The 21,018-nt window shown below is 39.8% G+C and overlaps 1 protein-coding gene across 12 annotated transcripts in view; it reads left to right on the top strand.

Annotated features, from left to right (window-relative positions):
- The window catches only part of FREM1 (FRAS1 related extracellular matrix 1), a 68,089-nt gene that overhangs the window by 17,366 nt on the left and 29,705 nt on the right, over positions 1–21,018 (top strand). For 9 of the 12 annotated variants that reach the window (XR_005261614.2, XR_005261615.2, XM_038170368.2 and 6 more), the window contains exons 6-21: positions 427–750; positions 1,711–1,819; positions 2,178–2,309; positions 4,990–5,334; positions 5,942–6,084; positions 6,619–6,815; positions 8,010–8,100; positions 9,326–9,493; positions 9,961–10,169; positions 10,953–11,046; positions 11,458–11,710; positions 13,654–13,851; positions 15,106–15,291; positions 16,382–16,578; positions 17,498–17,720; positions 18,582–18,726. Coding sequence is in view for 9 of the 12 variants with exons in the window: in XM_038170368.2 (XP_038026296.2) it covers positions 427–750; positions 1,711–1,819; positions 2,178–2,309; positions 4,990–5,334; positions 5,942–6,084; positions 6,619–6,815; positions 8,010–8,100; positions 9,326–9,493; positions 9,961–10,169; positions 10,953–11,046; positions 11,458–11,710; positions 13,654–13,851; positions 15,106–15,291; positions 16,382–16,578; positions 17,498–17,720; positions 18,582–18,726 (3,014 nt within the window). In the remaining 3 variants the exon portion in view is untranslated. Of the gene's footprint in view, positions 1–426; positions 751–1,135; positions 1,288–1,710; positions 1,820–2,177; positions 2,310–4,989; positions 5,335–5,941; positions 6,085–6,618; positions 6,816–8,009; positions 8,101–9,325; positions 9,494–9,960; positions 10,170–10,952; positions 11,047–11,457; positions 11,711–13,653; positions 13,852–15,105; positions 15,292–16,381; positions 16,579–17,497; positions 17,721–18,581; positions 18,727–21,018 lie in introns of those variants that run through there. The other 3 variants (XM_038170372.2, XR_005261617.2, XM_038170380.2) reach the window with 3 other exon arrangements.

Below are 21,018 nucleotides of genomic sequence, written 5' to 3'. Positions count from 1 at the left end.
TTTAGCCTGAAAGCAAAATTAATCCTGGCAAAATTCCACTCCTTTACAGAGCATGAACTGCACTGCTTTCAACATATATAGTAATTAATAAGCTAAGAGCTGTGTGAGCATTTTCAGTTAATAATAATTAATGACTCATGTGCATGTTTCTGTCAGGTAAAATTATTCATGAAACTCACATCAAATTAGGCAAGTTGTTTCAGCCCAAAATTAAAACCACAAAGAAGACAAGTGAACCTGGAAGACCTTTCCTGAGGTATAAATATTTTACTTTAGGCATTTTCTCATGAAAATGTTTAAATTCTTTTCAGAATAATTTATTGCTTTAACAAGTGCCCCAATTAGCTATGTGATGGTAATGGAAATTAAATTTATGTTGTTTGCTTCACTTTGTCCTTTCAGTTCTCCTTTTTCTCCCTGTTGTAGACTGAATATGCATGGCTCCATGTTCAGATTAAAGGTGCTATTCCCAATCAAATTCCCAAACCTTCTCTGGGGGCAAAGTTCTTCCTGGAAGTAGACCAGTTTATTTTAACCTTCATTACAACCACAACAGTTGATGCTGAAGACAGTGAAACTCCAAAGTCCCTGCTTGTGTTCAACATTACCAAGCCACCTCTGCAGGGCTTCATCACTCATTTATCAGACCACACAAAACCTGTTGGCTCCTTCACTTGGAAAGATCTCAGTGAAATGCTCATTGCTTATCAGCCTCCAAATAACAGCCACACAGAGAGGAGGAGTTATGAGGTAACGGTGTAAAACATGAATATTTGCTGTTTTTCATCTTGCAATTTGTTAATCTATAAACAAATGCATCCATTTGTAATGGATATTTTTCAGAACAAAACATACTGTTACTCTAACTATATGCAATACAGGAACTGAGATTATAAATATTACTGCTTTCACCTATGTCTCATCAGCTTACCAGTTTAACAAAAACCATGTATTTATTGCTTGCTACTCTAGTAATTTCTTTGAACTTGAAGAGTTCTATCCTTTGTCTCAAAATATCTAAAAACAATTTTCTTTTTATTCCTCCTCCTCCTCCTCCTCCTCCTCCTCCTCCTCTTCCTCCTCCTCCTCCTCCTCCTTCTTCTTCTTCTTCTTCTACTTCTTCTGGTGTCTGCAGGTCTGTAGTAAGTAAACAACTAAGCAGTATAAAGCTATGAGACCAAGGCTGCAGGAATACATTTACTTCTACCTTTGCCATGTTTGCTGCTAGCAATTTTTCACCCACCAGACATGCCAGAGAGTGCAGAAGATGAATGTCTCCCACTTTGGGTACATCTTTTTTTTTTTTTCAAAATATTTTTTTCCCTCCTATAGGTATCAAAAAGAGGGAAGTATCCCTTCCCCCCTTTGTTATTGCTATAAAAAAATCTTGTGTTAACTGCAGTATTAATTATACCCCAACCAACAATGAAAACACTCATCTTTCCCATTAATTTCTACACATTGCAGATTACCTCCATTTGCTGTTAAGAACGCAGAAGACAGATACTTAATCTAGTACAGAATCTCAAAGACTCTTTACAAGCTAAACTGAGTTTTGTTTTTTACTTTTTTATCAGAAGATGTTAAAATCTCCTAGGATATATCACTGAGATAATAACACACTGTATGTGTTTTGGTGTACAGCTTTTTTTTTTTTTTTTTTTTTTTTTTTTTTTTTTTTGTCCAATAAACTCTTTGTTTTTTCAACAGCTAGAGGTTGAGGTTCATGACTTCTACTTTGAAAGGAGTTTACCAATCACAGTGCATCTTTCTATCAGAACAGCAGATACAAATGCTCCCCGGGTTTCATGGAATACAGGTGAGATTTCTTTTACTTAGTTTATTCTACAGAATTACTCACAGTCTGGACACGGCATTTGACAGAGGTCTAAAATTCAAACCTACACCTGGAGTTTAAGGATGAAACTGAAGGAGTGTGACTTTATTTTTTTTTCTTTATCCCTTTTGGGGAGGAAATGTTATAGAAACTTAAAGAAATGTTAATTTTTTATTTTATTTTTTTAAGCTGCTCTTGAAATGTCTGTATCAGGCAGATACATGGATGGGACTAAATTTTTTTTTTTTTTTTCCCCTGACTGCAGAAACATTCAGAAGGGGATACTGAGAGCCTCGAATGTTGCTGATACTTTTGTAAAATAACACTCTGCTCTTTGTAGGCCTCAACCTCCTGGAAGGACAATCCCGACCAATCACATGGCAACACTTCCAAATTGTAGACAATGATGACATCCAAAATGTTCGCTTGGTGACAGTTGACGGCTTACAGCATGGGCGGCTCACAGTGAGAGGTAAATCATTGTTTAGACTTGAGGGCTGGGAAACACCTTCTCTAGAGACAACTGGCTATGCTAACGTGGTGGTAAAGACGATGCTGACAGAGTCTGTTGTATGTCACTCCCTGCTGAGGACAGCCAGCTTGAGAGACAGATTTATAAAGGAATGAAGATGCAGAAGGGAACAGCAGGATGTACACAAAGAATTTCAAAAGTGCATAATGAAAGTCAGTTGCATAGCTCACACACTTTTGCAAATAGTATATTTATATTGTCTCCATCATTAAGTGGGAAAGACTTGTAAGTCTGACATTTTGCCTACATGCCACTTTCATTTGAAAATGAAATTGGTTCTTATTTTCTTCACTGTAGGTGAATTCAGCCCAAGTGAATTAATGTGAGTAACCATGGGCAGCAGCCCTGTTACTGCCAGTTCTCACCAGGGATGGGTGAAGTCCCTGATGTCCCTCCACAGAACCAGAGAAATACCAGCATAGCCTGACATTTCCCCGTGCTGCTCAAAGACAGCAAGAAAGCCAGGGATATGGGAGTGCTGCTTCTGCAGCGTTCACCTCCAGAGAGAACAGCAAAAGCAGAGCCAGAGGGGAGCTGGCTCTGCAATGAACAGAGGAGCAAGGTAGCCCTGTGCTGGGCTATCCCTGCCCCGCGGCTCTGGGCATCTCAGCGCTGCACCGCTGGGAAGGCTTGATGGCAGGCTTGATCTCCCTCTGCTGACTGGCCTCCTCTATTGCAACCATGCAATAAATACCACTGTAAAAAAAAAAAATTAAAAAAAAATCCACAGTGTTTAATTTTTTACTTTCTTAACATTCATTTAAATCCCAAAGCTGAAACTTTAAAGAAATCAGCTATGCTGTCATAGAGCAGGCATGGCCTAGGTCAAATTCAGTTACTACATTTTCTTCTTAAGTGCTGAGGTTGCTTAAGGTTTGCTGAATGATCTTTATTTGTTGATAAATACAAACAACAGACAATCCAGGATAGGGTTGTTATTTACCAGCATCTTAAAAAGTTTAATTTAAAAGGTGGAAATCAATTTACACTTCTAATTCATTAGCCTGCTGCATTTTCCATATTACTATTTTTTGTTTGAAATCTCGAGAGTCATCTCAGTGCTACTCTCTTTGGGAAATAATACAGGTAAAAGAAATCACTCTGCGGTTGGCACGGTGGAAAGATGCTGCCAGTCTTAATGCTGGATTTTTGATAGTTAAATATTTTTAGTAAAATGCACAGCCTAGAAACACAAAGCAAACATTCAAAGAAAAGGGGAAGGTGGTACTTTTGGAATTTGCTGGAAACCGAAGTTGTTGAGAAGTATGTTTCCCCTTAGGAAACTCTTGCTGTGCAGTTGTGGGCCTCAAGGGATTGGCCTCCTGCCACCCTATGGGCAGAGCCCCCAGGGCCAGCTCTGCCTGACAGACTGTGGCAGGAGGTGGCCTGGGGTGGCCACGCAACCAGGCTGGCCAAGCAGCCAGGCTGGCCAAGCCTTGGCAGAAAGCAGAACCTGAGCCCAGGCCTCTATGGTGGTGGCAGTGGTGTCCCTGCCTGCAGCACCCTGGGCTTGCTCTGCCTCCCCCAGGCCACCCTGTGACAGATGCTTCTTGTCCAGTGACCATGCCTGGTTCTCGTTTTTGTGTCATTTATGCGTAGGCACGTGCAGAGGAAGCTGTAACTGCAATTTTTAGTGGTTGCCTTTCTGGTCTGGCAAACACCAGCTGGTGCTCACATACTAAAGGAAGGCCCCAGGTTTAGCCTTCCAGCTGCACCGTCACTCCTTTAATGCTGCTGGAAGATGGTCTGAGCCAGTGCCCACTGAACCCCACCGGCTGCAAGAGCAATAAATCAACCCAATGTTTTGAGTGCTTGTGTGATAGGTCTGGTAATCCAAGTCCTAGGGCTAAAGGAAAGCCCTGAAAGGAAAAGGAATATATGGTGTTGCTCCCTGCCTCCTGTCACCTTTAAAAGGCTTTTGTTTGATGGGGATGCAGTTATGACTGCATCCTAAAGTCTGCCTATAATTCTCTTCAAGTAAGGCACAAAGGAAGTGTGAAAGCACCTGTACCTGCAGCTGTGGGTGGCTCTGTGGTCACAAAGAATGGAGGGCCAAAAATATTTTCCTTGGAGGCCCTGGATAGACCATTTTGTCCTGCACCAGCCTGGAATTCACAGAACTTTTAACCTGCCTGAAATACTTGTGTGTGTATAACACATCCAGTGAAGCAGAGGTACAAAATAGTCTCTTTATGGACAGTAACCTGAATATGCACAAAAAGCCTAAGAACCATATATGTTATTTTTATCTGCAGTGAAACGCTGAGCTGTAATTACAAAGCATAGTCTCCTTGATTCATAATATAAAAGCAAAATGTTCTGATAAGAAAGGATTGGTTGAAATTAAAATCCAAACTGTCACAGTTAAAAATCCCTGATGCCTCCAATTATCTTAATGCAATAGACATTTGCAGGATTTTGCCTGATAGCACAGTTGTAAATCCTGCATTCTTAACTATTCCAGTAGATGATTTTTTATTTTTATTTTTTAATTTTGTACTAGAAAGTTTAGAAATGCATTCTCCTTTTCTTTACCATTGTAACATTTATATTGGTGGAAGTATTCTCCTCTGGGCTGAATTACACATTTTTGATACATTTTCTTATACTGCTTTGACAGGAGGGAAAGGATTCATGTTCACAGTCTCTGACATTCAGGCTGGAGTTGTTTACTACCATCATGATGACAGTGATTCTACTAAGGATTTTGTAGTGTTTAGGATTTTTGATGGCTCCCACAGTATTCGCCATAAATTTCCAATCAATATCCTTCCTAAAGATGACAGCCCTCCATTTCTGATCAGCAATGTAATAATTGAGGTTCACGAGGGACAGATGATCCTGATCCAGGGCTCCATGCTTCAAGCTTCTGACATGGATTCCAGTGATGACTACATAGTGTTCAACATTACCAAGCCACCCCAGGCTGGAGAAATCATGAAGAAACCAGGGCCAAACTTAATAGGTAATGAAACACATCCACAATAGCACAATTTTCTTTTCCCTCTGCTTTTTAGACTGCTTTATGTGAAACAATTAGACTTACTTTGGCTCAGGAAAAACTGGGCTGTTATTATAGTGTAAATCCTAATCATTAATTAATGGTGGTCTCTGCACTTTTAAAGCAAAATTTTAAATATGAACACAATTTAGCCCTGAGTCTTCCATCTATTCCTCTACTCTATTTTTCTCCTTCAGAGGTGTTGGGCTAGTCAGGAGTAACTTTATCTACAAGGATACCTGAAAAGTTCAGAGCTCTTAGATGAGCTGAACTCAGAAACCCCTGTGTTAGATGCAGAGGCTGCCAGCCACATGAATTCTGTTATCCTCTGCTTAGAGCTCCAGGTCCATTTTCCACATTGCTTCATTATTTAAATGATTGCTTACTGACAAAGAAAAGAAGTTGACGATCTTCAGGAAACATGGAAGACGATCAGAGAACATTTTAAAGACTTTGTTCTACCTAGGGTGAGAAAGGGGTCATTACGCTTCACTAGTTACTTGAATAGCTAATGGACAGTATTTATGAATGATTAAAGTCTTACACTATTGAATATTCTTTACTTCAACAGGATATCCTGTCAGCAGTTTTCTTCAGAGGGATCTGTTTAATGGAATAATTTATTATCATCATTTGGGAGGAGAAGTATTTGAAGACTCCCTTGAGTTTGTGCTGTGTGATAGCCATGACCCTCCCAATCTCTCGGAGCCACAGGTACGACACTGACACATCTTTGGCAGGGCCCTCTATTTCTCCTTCAAACAGCTGATGATTTTACAACTTCTGCAAGACTTTCAAGCCAAATTGGGATTCGTCTCTTCTGTTTGCTGTCACCATAGTCATCACCACAAGTAATATCCTTCAGGGCTAGTTCCTGTTCTTGCTTTCCATGGGGTAATTCTCTCTGTCTGAAAAATACCATCCATTCCCAGTGACCTTTTTCCCATACCATAAAATTAAATGCTGAAAATATTGGATTTGGGGATGGTAAAACAACAACAACAACAACAAAAACAGTTCTCCTGAAATCAACAGAGAACAGACTATTCCATTCAGAGGCCAAACATACTGAATTTAACTTTGATTTTGATTTAAAGGGATGCTGCTGACATTAATGGGCTCTGCAATTGACTGTTATTTATCTCATATTCCAGTGATCCAGTTATTTCTGTATGTGCTTGTGTGCAAAAAAAATTGCTTGGACAGTCTCTCGTCAAGACTTCTGATTTTACCAACTTCTGATTCTAGGTGATGATGGTGCAAATTATCCCTGTGGATGATCAGCTACCGAGAGAAGCCCCGGGAGTGACCCGTCACCTTGTTGTTAAGGAGACTGAGATTGCTCACCTCACTAAGAAACATCTTCACTTCATAGACATGGAAGAGCAAGACAGGGAACTCACATACACCATAACCACTTCCCCATTTTTCTCTTGCACCCATGGGTAGGTGTAACTTCCAGGTGGGTCAGGGCAAAGTCTGGTGGAATGAGAGCAAACTCAGTGGCAATAGCATTCTTGTATCTCAGGTTATTCATCTGTTCGCTTAAAGTACAGGTGACAATAGCTGGGTGCAGCTCTCCTGTTAGTAATTAAGTCAGAGCTAGAGCTGAAGGTAACAGAGTAATACACAGAATAATACAAGAAAGTTGCAAAATTTAGCAAGAAAGTAGAAGAAATGCACCTGAAATCTTTTCTTTCCTTTGGTTGGGTTTGCACTTTACACTCACCCCTGGGATACTGTATTACCAGTCACAGAAACTCTCCTAATGGATAGACTGGTGCTGACCTGCACTGTCCCTGCCAGAGAAGATGAGGTGCTACAGCTTTTTTCAGGTGATGTATGGCATTGTGAGCTCCTGAATCAGGAACTTGTGGAGCAGAATTGCAGTCAAGACAGGACACAGGGGACAACATGGACATGTGACACGCAGGTGTAATAGCAATTTACATGCCTGATGCTGCTTCACTGTTTGGTAAATTCATGATAGCATTGGCAACAACCTACTAAACAGAAAATTTCAAACTCCAGACGCCATATAGTTTAAGCTGAAAATCAACATTTTCAACTCTAACCTGAAAACACAGAGAATCAGTATGTAGCAGAGGGAGCAGGATGTTTAGGCACTTCCCCTGTTCAGCTGATGAGGTACATAATTATTCACTTTGCTAGTTACTGCCGTTGTCTCCATTGGAATGATGGCTGGGTGAAAACTAGTTGACTTTGGCAGTCTACAGGAAGAAATAATTTAATTTTTATATACAGATAGATGCAGTTGTGTAAATAAAAGGAATATGATGGGCTAGCATTGCAGATGGTGTAAATAGGCACATTTGCCCTGAAACTGGTATCTGCAATGTGCAGAGACATGCTAGTAGGAAACCCAGAGCTTGCTTATGAGGTATGCAATGATTTTTTTGACTATCCCAAAAGATGTTTCTTTCGGTCAGTCTTCTATGATAAAATTTGAATTAATAATAGGGACAGAAGAAAGAAAAATGTTTTTCCTTTCAGTGCAGTTGGGAGTGCAAAGCTAATTTGAAAGGCAAGACTTATCTATGCGCCTTTTTTTATTTTTATTTTTTTAACCTATTCTTTAGTATCACTAACTTGGATGTAACATGCATATTTTTGTACAGGCACTCCGATGCTGGGAAGCTGTTTATGGTGGACACCATCCCCAAACTGGTCAAGGATCCTGCTGTTCTTGCACTGAGGTCATTTACTCAGGTTTGTTATGTTAGGTGGTACTATAATCAGTACCAAGCAATTTTAAGAACAGTCACAAGCATATAGCTTATTCCTGACGGGAAAACAAGCAGTGAAAATTGAGGTTCAGTTTTATCACATGAATACTGCTTTAGAAGAGATAATTCAATTGCTTCTTAATTCAACTCAGTTTTTTAAAACTAATTTCTGTCATGCTTCATTTCTGGAGTATGCAAACATAACTCTCTCTCTGAAACCACAAGGGCTGCAGTTGCTGACAGGTAGGCTGTATTTGGTTGCAGCATAATGCTGATATGAAGAAAAAGTGCACAAAATGTGGAAACGGGGCCCTGACTGTTCCCTGTTTCTTCTCAGTGTCTCCACTGATAGCTGTGTACCAAGCTGGAACAGGCCTATGTGCTCTTTTTCAAGATTTTGTTCTGTAGTTTGACAGATGTCTTTGTTAAGCATATTAAAGTGCCCTGTTTTGTACCCTGCCGTATGCTTAAGGCTGCACAGTGGTGACCATTGTAATACCATGATGAGAACCGCGAGCCTAGAGGTCCTTAATCCCTAACCCAACATACGTGTTCGAATGAAAAATTTTGTTGATTGTTCTAGGCTCTTTCACCAGTCTGCACTTACCTGTGGAAGCAGGATGTGCAGTTTATTCATATGGGTGAGGGCAAATTCAGCTGCTTTGGAAGATATTGTAATAAAAGTTATGTTTAGATAATTTTTTTAAAGTCACAGTGTGGAAAATGCTCTGGAACCAGCATTTTTAAAGAGCTCATTTTCCATCAAGAAGGTAAAGCCATTGCCTCTGTAATCACTTGCTGTGTATGACTGTATTATTTGCCACAAGAGTTTTGAGTATTTGAACTTGTACTCAGCTGACAGAGCACTGGAACAAGTTCCCCAGAGAGGTTGTAGAGTCTCTTTCTCTGGAGATATTCAAAACCAGCCTGGATGCCATCCTGTGCACTGTGCTCTGGGTGATCCTGCTCAGCAGGGGGTTTGACCAGATGATCTTAGAGATCCCTTCCAGCCTTGGCCATTCTGTGGTTCTGCAAAGATACACTTGCTCACAGTATTGTCAGTAGCTAAAGACTGTGAGCAATGTTCCTGAAATTAATTTTGCAAGTTCAGATAACATCTAATGAGGGGATGAGAAGGGTCGCTGAAGTTCTGATTTTTACTACTCCTATATTATCTTCTTACATGCACCTCTCTTCACTTTTTGCAGCATGCTGTCAACTACATGAAAGTTGCTTATATGCCTCCACTTCAGGACATTGGTCCTGAACCTCAGCAAGTGCAGTTTGTTTTTTCTGTCAGCAATCAGCACGGTGGCACTTTATATGGGATCTGCTTCAATATTACAATTCTTCCCGTGGACAACCAAGCCCCAGAGGTAGGGTGATGGGGAGGTGGAGGTTGAAGGACTTGGAAATGGCTTTGCGTAGAAAAAAGAAATATAGGGAGATGTCCTGATCTCTGCCTGGTTTGTTTGTTTGTTTTGTTTGTTTGTTCATGTTTATTTATTTATTTTATTATTATTATTAATTTAAAAATTTTTATAGTGAATAAACTGAGGGCTTCAACCACAACTCCTAAATCTCTATTCTGCATTGTTGTCTATTTGCCTTTGAAGGTCAAGAGCCTCCCTGAATGGGATCAGGACTGGGGTTTACATATTAAGGCATACTGTTAGTATACTCTTCAGGTTTTCTAGATGCATTAGAAAAGATTAAAGCCTTTGGTGTTTTGATTTTTAAGATGTCACATGTCTTAATACTAGAGCAAATTGAAATTGCTGTGTTCAATGTATGTTTGGACATGAAGTAGGAAATATCAGTTAAGCATATCTCCTCCATATAGGTTTTTACAAGCCACTTGACAGTGGAAGAGGGTGGCCTGAGCCCTGTCACAGAGGGACACATTCTCATCTCTGATGTGGACACAAAACAAGAACATCTCTTCCTCCTCCTGCAGCGACAGCCTCAGCACGGGGTGGTGGAGCTGGATAGTGTTCCCATGAGTGAAGGTGACAGGTTTTCCTGTGGGGACCTGCGTACCCTGGCAGTCAGGTTAGAAGAGTGTTTGCTTTTCTTCTCGTGGTGGCTGTCTCAGCTGGATGAGTGCGACGCTTGCAGTGAAGAAGTGTGAGGTGCAGAGGCTACAACAAGAAGTTCTCACTGCAGCAGGCTCTGGCAATATTGCTCCTGGCCAAAACAACCACCTTAGCCTCAGAGGACCACAAAGGTCACTGTGGAAACTAACTAGAAGTGTGGCCAGTAAACGGAGCTAGAGACCACGTCTGATGTAAATAGGAAGCATTGTCTCACGCATGTGAGGAGGAAGCCATGCAGCTGTGTAGTTCCTGTGAAGAATGCAACAGTTATCAGCTTTTTTATTTAATGAAACTTACAAGAAAGTCTGGTTATTATTGAAACTGATTAACTTGAAGATGCAAATTTTGCTACTGTATCTGGGGTGAGAACAGGATGCTGACTTTCTGCATGCATGCAGAATTAGAGATCCCTGACTTTGTTACCGTCTGTTAGTCAAAGAGGGTACCTACTGCAGAGAGAAAGCAAGTTTAATAGACAGCTCACAAGCAGCCAGAGGAGAAATAACAAAGATTCAGTGAAAACTCTTTCCTAGTTGATATCTGCCATATCTTAGGGGTGTTCTTCACATAGGAGACCCCACAAGCCTTCTGAACATACTGTGATTTAGAACTGTAAGTCTTTGATAGGAACCCTTGCACAGGGATTGGCTTTCTATCTGGGCATACACAATGTCTGGCAGGATCAAAAACCACAATTTCTTTTTCTGTGTGAAATTAGTGTAGCTTCTTTTTCTCACAGGTATTGGCATGATGGCTCTGAGACATTTACTGATGAAATCCTCTTTGTAGCCACAGATGGCATCCACTCTGTAGAGTTCATCCTACATGTCAAGGTCAGTGTGTTGCATACTTCTGAGAGCATTTGCCCATGCAGAAGACTGCAAAGCTTAACTTCTGAAAATCTTCATATTCCCTTGGAAACTGGGAGATAATGGACTTGTTAGGTTTCATTTTCACCCTAGCTTTTGGGTTAATTTGCAAATCATCCTTATCATTGAGCAAGTAAAGACAGAAGCAATATATTTGTTCCATTTCCTTTACACAGTCTGCTTAGTTTCGTTTACTTTTACATCTGTATTTTAACAGTGGACCTAATTCAGCTGTTTCAATCTTGTTCACAGAGAGCTCAATGTACTCTTACTGTGACACTGTGCTGATGGTTTGGTCTGGAAAGCAATGCATTTAAAACAAAAGGCTTTCACTGAAATGAAGAATAAAAGATCTTAAATTCTCTTTCTGATTAGGTGTTGCCTGTGAATGATGAGCCACCCGTTTTGCAAACAGGCCTCATCCCTGTGGTACACTGCCAAGAAGGTGAAGAAGTGGTCCTCTCCTCCAAGTACATTTATGCCACAGATGCAGACAGTGATGACATGAGACTGATGTTTATGCTGGTTCGCCAGCCCTACCATGGGGTGGTGAGGAAAGCTGGCATCGCTGTGGAGCGTTTCTCCCAGGCTGATGTCATCTCTGGTTTAGTCACATATAAACATACTGGTAAGTGAGACTGGGAGGTGGTCAGGTAGTTTTGGCAGAAAATCTTAACCTAATCCATGAAATCTTCCCAGGAGCTCAGCAGGAGCTGCTGAGAAATCACATGTTGTGATTGGTGAGAAAACTGAGGTGTCTTTGAAACAGGGCTGATGATGTACTACTATCAAATGTTTTAATGTGTTCTCCAAATCACTGTTTGAAATTAAAATTATAGCAGAGCAACTATGTGAAAGCAACATAATCCTGGACAATATCTTTCACTGCTGCAGATGCAATATTGTTTTTTAAATTATTTTTATCAATATTAATATTAAAATAGAAGCTAAATAGACTCTTTTTGTTTGTTTTATGACACTAAAATATCTTTGACTTTTTTCTTAGTTGCGCAGATAAAGTAATGTAATGCTGTAAATATCAATGCTGAGTTATAATAGAGAACTGCTTACAACATAAGGTACTAGCCACTTGCCTCTCCAATTTGGATAGGTACCTACTTTTGGAAAGTTTACAGTCTATCTGTACCACAAGGTAAAATGTGTTCAGATTTCCTTCAAGAGAATGTGGAGAAAGATATCATTTTGTGGTTTTATCTTTAAAATCCCCAAATACATTTTTTTTAATTACTCATAGAAATCAACGGCTGGTTAGCTCCCTTTCCTACTTAATTTGGTCCTTTTATTAGCATGAAAGAGGTTCTCTTTTCTGCATCTCTGATGACAGCTTTAATTTTTTTTTTTTTCCAAAGGCTCCAGTTTTATGTGTAATTAGTCTGTAATTTTGTGCTAGCGTGGGGAATTTATGTGATATTTTCAGGCTTGGCGCTGTCTAAAATGAACAGCTGGCATTTAAGAAGAGAAGGAAGTACTTGGTTATGGCCACCCATAACAAACTTTTGTGCACTATCCTAAAGATATTGTGAATGCTATTTTAATAGTAGTGTTTTGCAGGGGCACTAAAGGCCAGAAGCTGACTTTCAAGAGTAAAGTCACTTGTATTCGCCATTCCCAATTTTCTGCATGCTAGATGTGCTTCCAGTAGCTGTTACACAGGACGCAGGGAGTCACTCCCTTTCCTTCTTAGGCAGTGTATCAGGAGCAACTTGCAGCAGCACTGGATGCAGGCTGCCAGGGCTGCTGAGAAATGGAATGCACTCACCCTCAGATGCTTCTGGTGAGGGGTGGCAGTTGTGGCCTGTTGTGTGACATTCAACACCAGCCCACAGCTTGAAAGTGATTGCATATAGGCACCATATATAGCACAGTAACAAAGCACAGTCCTTGTTACAGTCCATTTTATAGGGTTAAGAGGCATACAGGAATACATGCATTTCTTGGTATGCAAAAATGTTTTCTTCCCGAAGAGCATGAATGTTGCCTCATGTCACAGAGTGACAGTATTTTATACAAGAAAGATCTTTGCCAACTTTCTTGGATGAGGAATCCAGAAAAAATATCCTTTCTGCACAACAGAACATTTTGAACATGCTTCAGTATAAGCAGAACAGAATCATGACGTCTATTAGCAATTTTATTACAATTGAATATTATATTATTGCAATAATATTACAATTATAATATTAAATTATAATTATAATATTATAATATTAAATTACAACATTAAAGCAGTAATATTAACTTAGTTGTACACTTGTGTACAGCTTGTTATTCTAGAAGAGAAGTAATCTGATTAAAATTATTTAAAAATACCAAACCAAACTGTGGACCAAACAGCCCAAATTAAGAATTCTAGTTATTTTACTGTTTGTTTGTTTGGTTGGTTTGGTTTGTTGTTTTTTTTTTTTTTTTTGTTGTTGTTCTTTTGGTCTGTCTCCATCTTTTGATTTCAAATACTGGAGTCTCTCCTTGCAGGATTCTTATTTGTGAAGTTTTTGAAGTTTTGGTTCCTTATAGTAAAACATTTCTTCTTACCTGCAATGTTTTTTCCAGGTGGGGAGATTGGCCTGACTCCTTCCTTTGAGATCTTAACCTTTATTATTTCTGATGGTGAAGCTGGCCCAGATGTGAAAGACTGCTGTTATGATAGACCTCTTCCTCCTCCAGTTCCACTCCATGATCCATTCCCAGTGTATGACCTTAACATCACTATACTCCCAGTGGATAACCAGCCACCATCCATTGCAACTGGTGAAAGCTTCCTCTCACTATAGCATATTATTATAATGTGGGCTACGCAGTAATTAATGTAACAGCTAAAGACTCAGGCTTTTTTTTTTTTTTTTTCTTTAAGCTCCAGGAAGAGTCAACAGATCAACATGCAGAAGTTTTAGATTGAATTTCTATTTATTTATTTATTTATTTATTTATTTATTTATTTTTTCTTTTACTAATGCAGTGCAACCACTAAATTCAGTTGCAGGTGCAAGTATGAGTTCAGCTGCATATTCATGTGGCTAGAAATTAGGGTGCTCAGATCTGCTCCCATCCATCTACACGTGTGTATTGTTGTACATGTACACTATGTCTGGGTAAAACTGAGCAACATCTCATCCCAGAACTTAGGTCCAAACAATTTTCATGTTTATACAATGCAAAAACATACCCATAAGTATCTACATGTATATACCTTTGTGTATTAAGTATGCAACCGAAATTTAGTTTATATGAGTATGTAGGTATCAAGGAAGGGAATATTTTATTATCTATATTTAATTCTGTTAATGAATAGAAACAAATCTAGTCCATATATGTAACTAATGAAATGAATAGATCAGAAGCCACTTTTTCTCTAGTACTTTTCAGGATCAAAAATTCTCAGCTGAAAAGGAAATTGCGCTGATAACAAACATTTAATGCAACAACTAGCTACTATGTGAAATTTGCATTGAATCGCAGGGCTTTGGACAAGGCTTGTAGTATATGTATTAAAGGTGTGCTTTCCATATGCTTGTCTTTTTCTTTTTCAATGTCATTTGTTTGTACGCATCATGTATATGTATGTATTCCAGAGAATATTTAAGCATATGTATGAGTAGTTTTGTAATTTACAGGCTATCACCCAAGCAATGTTCTGGAAATGAAGCATTGTCCCAGCAGGGAAATTAAGCAGTGATGCATGAAAAATTGTTCATTATGAGCAACTCGTAACAGCTATCATGTAATTAATGCTCTGACAAACAGAGGTAACAAGTGATTCTGAGCAGCACATAAACCATGCTTAATAACTTACCAGTAAAATGATTGTGTGATACCCTTCCCCTTTACTTATACGATGGGGAAAGTTGATGGTGTAAGCAAAAATCCCCAAGGCAAACCAATGCCCTCAGTAACTCTGAATTTATTGTCATTTCCTCCATAGTTATTATTTCCATTCTTGTTAACAAAAACAATAGTAAGCTGAACTTAATAAGCAGTAATGGTTATCATATTGTTTGTGTGCAGGTGCAAGGTTTGTGGTGGAGGAGGGCTCCTCAGCAGCCCTTACCATTAACCATTTGTTTGCCACTGACCCTGACACCACTGCCGATGACTTAGAGTTTGTCTTGGTTTCTCCTCCCCAGTTTGGTTACATTGAAAATATACTGCCTTCTCCTGGGTTTGAGAAGAGCAACATTGGTATAAGCATAGGTAAGTCTACAAAACATGAAGTAATAGAGCAGATGAAACACAGAGAGAACCATGTGGTGGGCTGTGGAGAGGTAGCTGCAGGTGTGTATGGGCTTATTGGGGAAAGCAGTGGCTGGCAAATTAAGAATTGTAGGATTGTGTAGGGGGAGTTCAAAAAGAGACTGCAACTATGCAAATGTGAACAATTGGCACTTGGAGTGCACAAGCCAGCTTTTGTGTTATGCATTCCAGCTGCAATCCAGTAGAAGTGGCGATAAGAAATATTAATCTGCTTTCTGTGCCTTCGCTCTCCCGAGCAACCTTCCCCCAGCCTCTCTTCACTTCTATCAAAAATAACTAGCAGAGAATGTGAAAAATCTGGATCCTGTGTTATTCTCCAAGGCCAAGTTGCAAAAGTGATAGAGATAGTAGTTGACTTCAGTCTTTTCCCTGGTCTGCCTTCGAATACCGCAAGGCAGTTTCAATTGCTGCAGAATAAACTGTACCACGCATGCACTGTTAATGCTTACTTGTGTCTTCAGCTGGACACCCAGCATTGCTGAGCCTTTTGGTCCCCAGTTTCTTGATCTGCCAGTCAAAAACAATCAATGTAATTGCTTAGGCCCCAGATGTTTTCTGGGTCTTGTTATCTGGGGCCATTCTGCAGTCTACACTGAGATGGACAGAGTGGTGTGCCACAGAAAGAAGGGCATATGTCCAGCATACTCCTCTGGAAATGTTCATGGTGGCTTTCTCTTCCCAGCGACTGACTTTTTTCCAGTCACCAAGCTGGCTTGTGAGTAGTGGAAGAGAAGGATTAACAGCTCCTCTTCTCTCATCAGTCCTCTCACTTGAGCATCATGGGAACAAGGAATTGCCTTCCCTCCCTGCCTTGAGGTCTGAAACTGGGATTTGCACAGTGTTAGAGGGGAGGGCCTTTTTCTCTCTTTTTCCTCAGTACCCAGTAAGGCAGCCAAGAAAATGTCTGAGAGCTTACAAAATCCAAACGATTTGGTCTTTGAAGAAGGGCATAGTTTCAGATTTGTTTATGGTATGTCACACCAGTGGACAGAAGACTGATTGCACTAACTCATTTCTTTAACATTTCTAGCTTCATTTCAGCTGAAGCACCTGAAAGCCCAGAACATAAACTATGTACAAGCCAGGCACATGCGAATGGAGCCAACGACAGACCACTTTGTACTTTATGTCACCGATGGGCTACATCGCTCAGCAGAGACCCCATTTTTTGTGTTGATTAGCCCAACCAATGATGAAGTCCCAGAATTCATAGCAAGAAACATCACTGTAAGGACAGAAGAAAAATGCCTGCCATAGTACTACTTTTTATAGAAAACACCCTTTAATATAAATCAGAACATTGTTCTGACATATATTCCTCTCTGTCTTTCCCTTCTTCTGTGCAATTTAGCCTAGTTCAGGAAACACCTTAGTTAAATCCCATGTAAACCTGTAAGACACAGCTTCAATGAGCCTGAAGCTGTGCACAGCTCTGTTTGGTAACTTTAAGTAAAGTAAATGAGGTCTCAAAGAAATAAGTCATTCAGACAGCAGAAGGATCTTTATGCTTCTTCTGGTTACACATGAGTCTTTCAGAATTTTTTTGCAGAGTAGTATTTGCTCCTGGCAAAGCCTCTCCCTTCTCTGAAGACTGTTTTTAATATAAATAATACATCTGTGACTACCATGCCAGGGAAACATGAGTTTATCTTACTGTAAAGAAAAAAGTGTATGCATGTTTATAGATCTATACAGATACATGCATAGACATACGTATAAATGTGTATTCATATACACGTTTTTATATTGTGTGTATTTTTATATCATAAACATATACGTATGTATATCATACATACATACATACATACACATTTATGTGTTTAAAGGCTTTCTCCTCTCTGCATTCACTAATGCTTAACGTGATCTTTACTTACCTAAGCAAATGTCTTAAAATGATCTTTACTTACCAAAGCTTTTCTATTAATAGAGGCAGATATGAATTCCTTATCTCACCTTTTCATCACTGTAACCACTTACTACTCTATGCCTCTTACACTTGGTTGAAATCAGTAGCTTTGCCCAAGAACTACTGGGAAAGGAGTTGAGGAAACACAGACTCCTAGATTAAAAAGGTCTGCTTAGAAAAGTGCGCTAAAATGCTACAGCTTTTTTTTATGTAAAAGATTTTTTTTTCTTTTATTGTCAGGTTCAAGAGGGTGAGATGAAAGAGCTGGATCTCTCTGTTATCAATGCAGTTGATCTGGATGTGCCTCAAGACCACTTGGTATTTGGGGTTGTGCAGAAGCCCTTGCATGGTTTCCTCATTAATGGAGTTCATGGCCATGATACTCTACATTACAAACAGTTAATTCACCACCACAGGCATGGCTTGCTTGTTCATGAATTTTCTATGGACCTACTGAAGAATGGTAGGTGCAAAGTTCTTCTGACATTGGTCTTTCATTCCTTTAATAATTCATAGCAGACAAAGTGGCACCATAAGAAACCTTCATCACTTATTTATTCATTTGCCTTATGTATAATTTCAAGATAATTTTAAATATAAACCAACCTATTTAATACTAATGTTATCTAATGATTTGAGGAACTGCCAATAAACTCACCCTGAGAGGCCTACCTGTCAGAAGAGGTAGTAATCTGACTAGAGAGGCCATCTGCCCTGAAAAGAGTAAAGGGAGTATTGAAACATATCAATAAACACATTTCAAAATGTTTGACAGCATCTAGAAGAGAGAGAGATTCATTTAAAAACATGCTGTCTGATTATGAGAAGTCATATTTAGTCATATATATTTATTATGGGGTTCAACATAGCCATAAATGATAAGGGTATGAAATCAGGCTCTATAGCTTACCATTATCTGTTATTAGCCATCTCCAGCACAGATCTGATTGCCCATGGCCATAGCCATAACTACAAGTCCAGCTTTTCTCTCTGAGACTTTAAAGCTCCCTGAGGATTATTCAAGGTACAGAGAGTATTACCTAATGGTCTCACACTTTCTGTGGTCTCTGTTAAAATGAATTGAAAGGTGGAGAGAAAAAGAAATGTGTCTTCTTCCAGACTGACAGAGAGCCATTCGTGAAGTGGGTAGCTCCTTCAGGCTGGTCAGACTAGTGTCTTTGAGTCACTACTACATTGTTAAATTAATGAATGGCAGCAGCTTACCAAGGTCACTTTGGATTTATTTGTTCTTTTCCTTTCTCTCTTACTCTCTGTCTCACTTCCCTCCCCTTCCCTCCTCCCCTTTCCCCCCCCCACTCTATAGGAATGAAGCTGATGTACATGCATGACAATTCTGAAAACCTCACTGACAGCTTTAAAATCCAGCTCTCAGATGGGAAACATAAAGTCCTCAGAACCATTTTTGTAAAGGTCATCCCAGTTAATGATGAGAAACCAGTGCTGAGCAAGTAAGCCACATGTTTCTGTCTCTGGCACAGGGCTGAGATCAGACAAAATGATCCAGAAGTGATCAAAAGAGCTAATCTGTGACTGATAAGGAGAAGATTCCATAATTAGTCAGAGATTAATGTCAACACAGATGTTTCTATGTGGGTCACTATCAGAATGTTTAATAAAAGTATTTTTAGTGAAAGACATGTTGAATGCTGTTCAGTATTCAAAATACATAAAACCGGGTTGTTAGTTGCGTATAGGGAGAATACTGGAAAAGAAAGAGGGAGAACATGCCTGTTTTGTTTTTCATAACCTACTTCAAGATGTTCGTCAGGGAGCCCTGATATTTACACATCTCTGCTGGCCACTGTACTGGTATCCACCCCAGATGCTTTGCTTTACCCTTCCCTGCTGCAGCCCCTCTGAAATCAGCTCTTTCACAAGAGTCCACAAGGTTGACACCTCCTTGACTCACCAGGGATAGTCTTTCAGTTTGATGATTCTCTTCTTTTCAATTAAAAGTACTCTATTGCTCAGCCCTAATTCAACTTTTTATGAGGTATACACTAATCTCCTTTACTTTCCAATACTAGAATTCATAAATGAATTAGCCCTGGTCAGAAATTGCCTGGTAGACCTTTTTCAGATAGGCAGCTGACTGTGACTGAGCTGAACCTCCTGGACATTTTAGTAGGGAACTTGTCCCTTGGGATCCCCATTTTTCAGCTGATGACCTGCCCCAGAATATTGTCATGGCCTACATCCTCCTGGCTGTCTTCCAGACCCAGGCAGGCAGATGGGGAGCTAGAGGCCTGAAGGCTTTGGGGATATGGCTCCAAACCTCCAAAGTCTGTGTTTCGGAAATGACTTGCAGCATGCTAAGCAGGCTGCCACTAATGCAGGAATTTCTGATCCCTCAGGATATTTAGCTACAGAACAGTATGGATTTGGCCTATCTTCAAACCAGACCTATATTTCCCATTGCAGAGAGTTTTGAATTGTTTTGTTTACCATGTAGAACCTCCTGCAATACAAATGTTAGTTTTCTAGTGAGGATTATCAAAAGCCACCCAACACTAACAAGGGACAAAGTCCATTTCAAGTTAGAATAAAGGATATAGTTTATATATTTACATCAGCTACTGATAAGCACAGATTAATGGCCATGGCCTTTTTGTTCTTTGCTTATTGAAATGTTGGTATGTCTAGTTGGAACTAGATGATCTTTAAGGTCCCTTCCAGCTCAAGCCGTTCCATGCTTCTATGTCATTTTCCATCTTTTCTCTCTGAAGGAAGGTGATGGAGAGCACTTTTGCCCAGCTGGATCCAGAAAAGGTTATTTCTTTTTCTGGCAGTACTACATTTTACAAATCACAATTCCTGTAGTGAACAGTACCATATACTGAGCCATTTCCTTGCAAAGCAGCTCTATCATTCTATGAACTTAATGCTTCTTACCTGTTAACTCTTCCACTGAGATGCAGTTTGCTGCCAGCAGTTAAGCAGTAGTGCTCTAACATGTCCAATTTGGCACAAAGTGGTTTAGCCACCATATGCAGCTGCCACATCTTTGCTGTGGGGTATGAACACCCTTATGCCACTGAGATGTTTTGCAAGTGAACATATGACAATACCTGTAAGCTTTTTCTCACCTTTTGATCTAAGAGCATCTTTTCACCCCAAGGAGTTTCAGTTCTCATCTCCATTAGCTATGGTCAACAGACTGAAGAACGGCTGGCAAACAGTGGCTCTAATCTGCAGTATTTGCCAAAAACTCAATCTGTCACTACTTGGATTGCATGCTGTAGCAAGGAGTGCCCTTGGGGAATATAAGGCCCCCACACATTCCCCTTGAAAGCTTCTTCCCAGGATCAGATACATGGGTGCTATAAAGACTTAACCAACTAACTGCTATGCAGATAAATGTTTTGAGATTAGAAAGCATTTGGGGAGCATACCTAAATGTGTTTATCTTCACACACTCTTTGTTTGAATTTTCTTTTCCCTGGTCATACAGTCTTTAGGTCAAACAACTGGTCTTTATGTTTGGATAGCCCCAGAATGATTAGTGATATTAGTGAATTATCAAGGTTGCTTGACCTATCACTCACATGACTTGACATGCCTTGCTATATGATGTCATCGTGTTTGCTTCTCATTTTGCTAAGCATGAAATCATACCCATTTCAGTTTGAATAAGAAAACTAGGAAAAAAGCTCATGTGGCTAATGACTGTCAAGGAACAGGTGGCTTTAACCTATTTACCTGCTTCAAATACCCAGAAAGCAATATGCAACAGGGAGCTC

The sequence above is a fragment of the Anas platyrhynchos genome, chromosome Z, assembly GCF_047663525.1.
Source record: "Anas platyrhynchos isolate ZD024472 breed Pekin duck chromosome Z, IASCAAS_PekinDuck_T2T, whole genome shotgun sequence".
In the NCBI taxonomy this organism is placed as follows: domain Eukaryota; kingdom Metazoa; phylum Chordata; class Aves; order Anseriformes; family Anatidae; genus Anas; species Anas platyrhynchos.
This window is presented reverse-complemented; position numbering and strand designations above follow the sequence as displayed.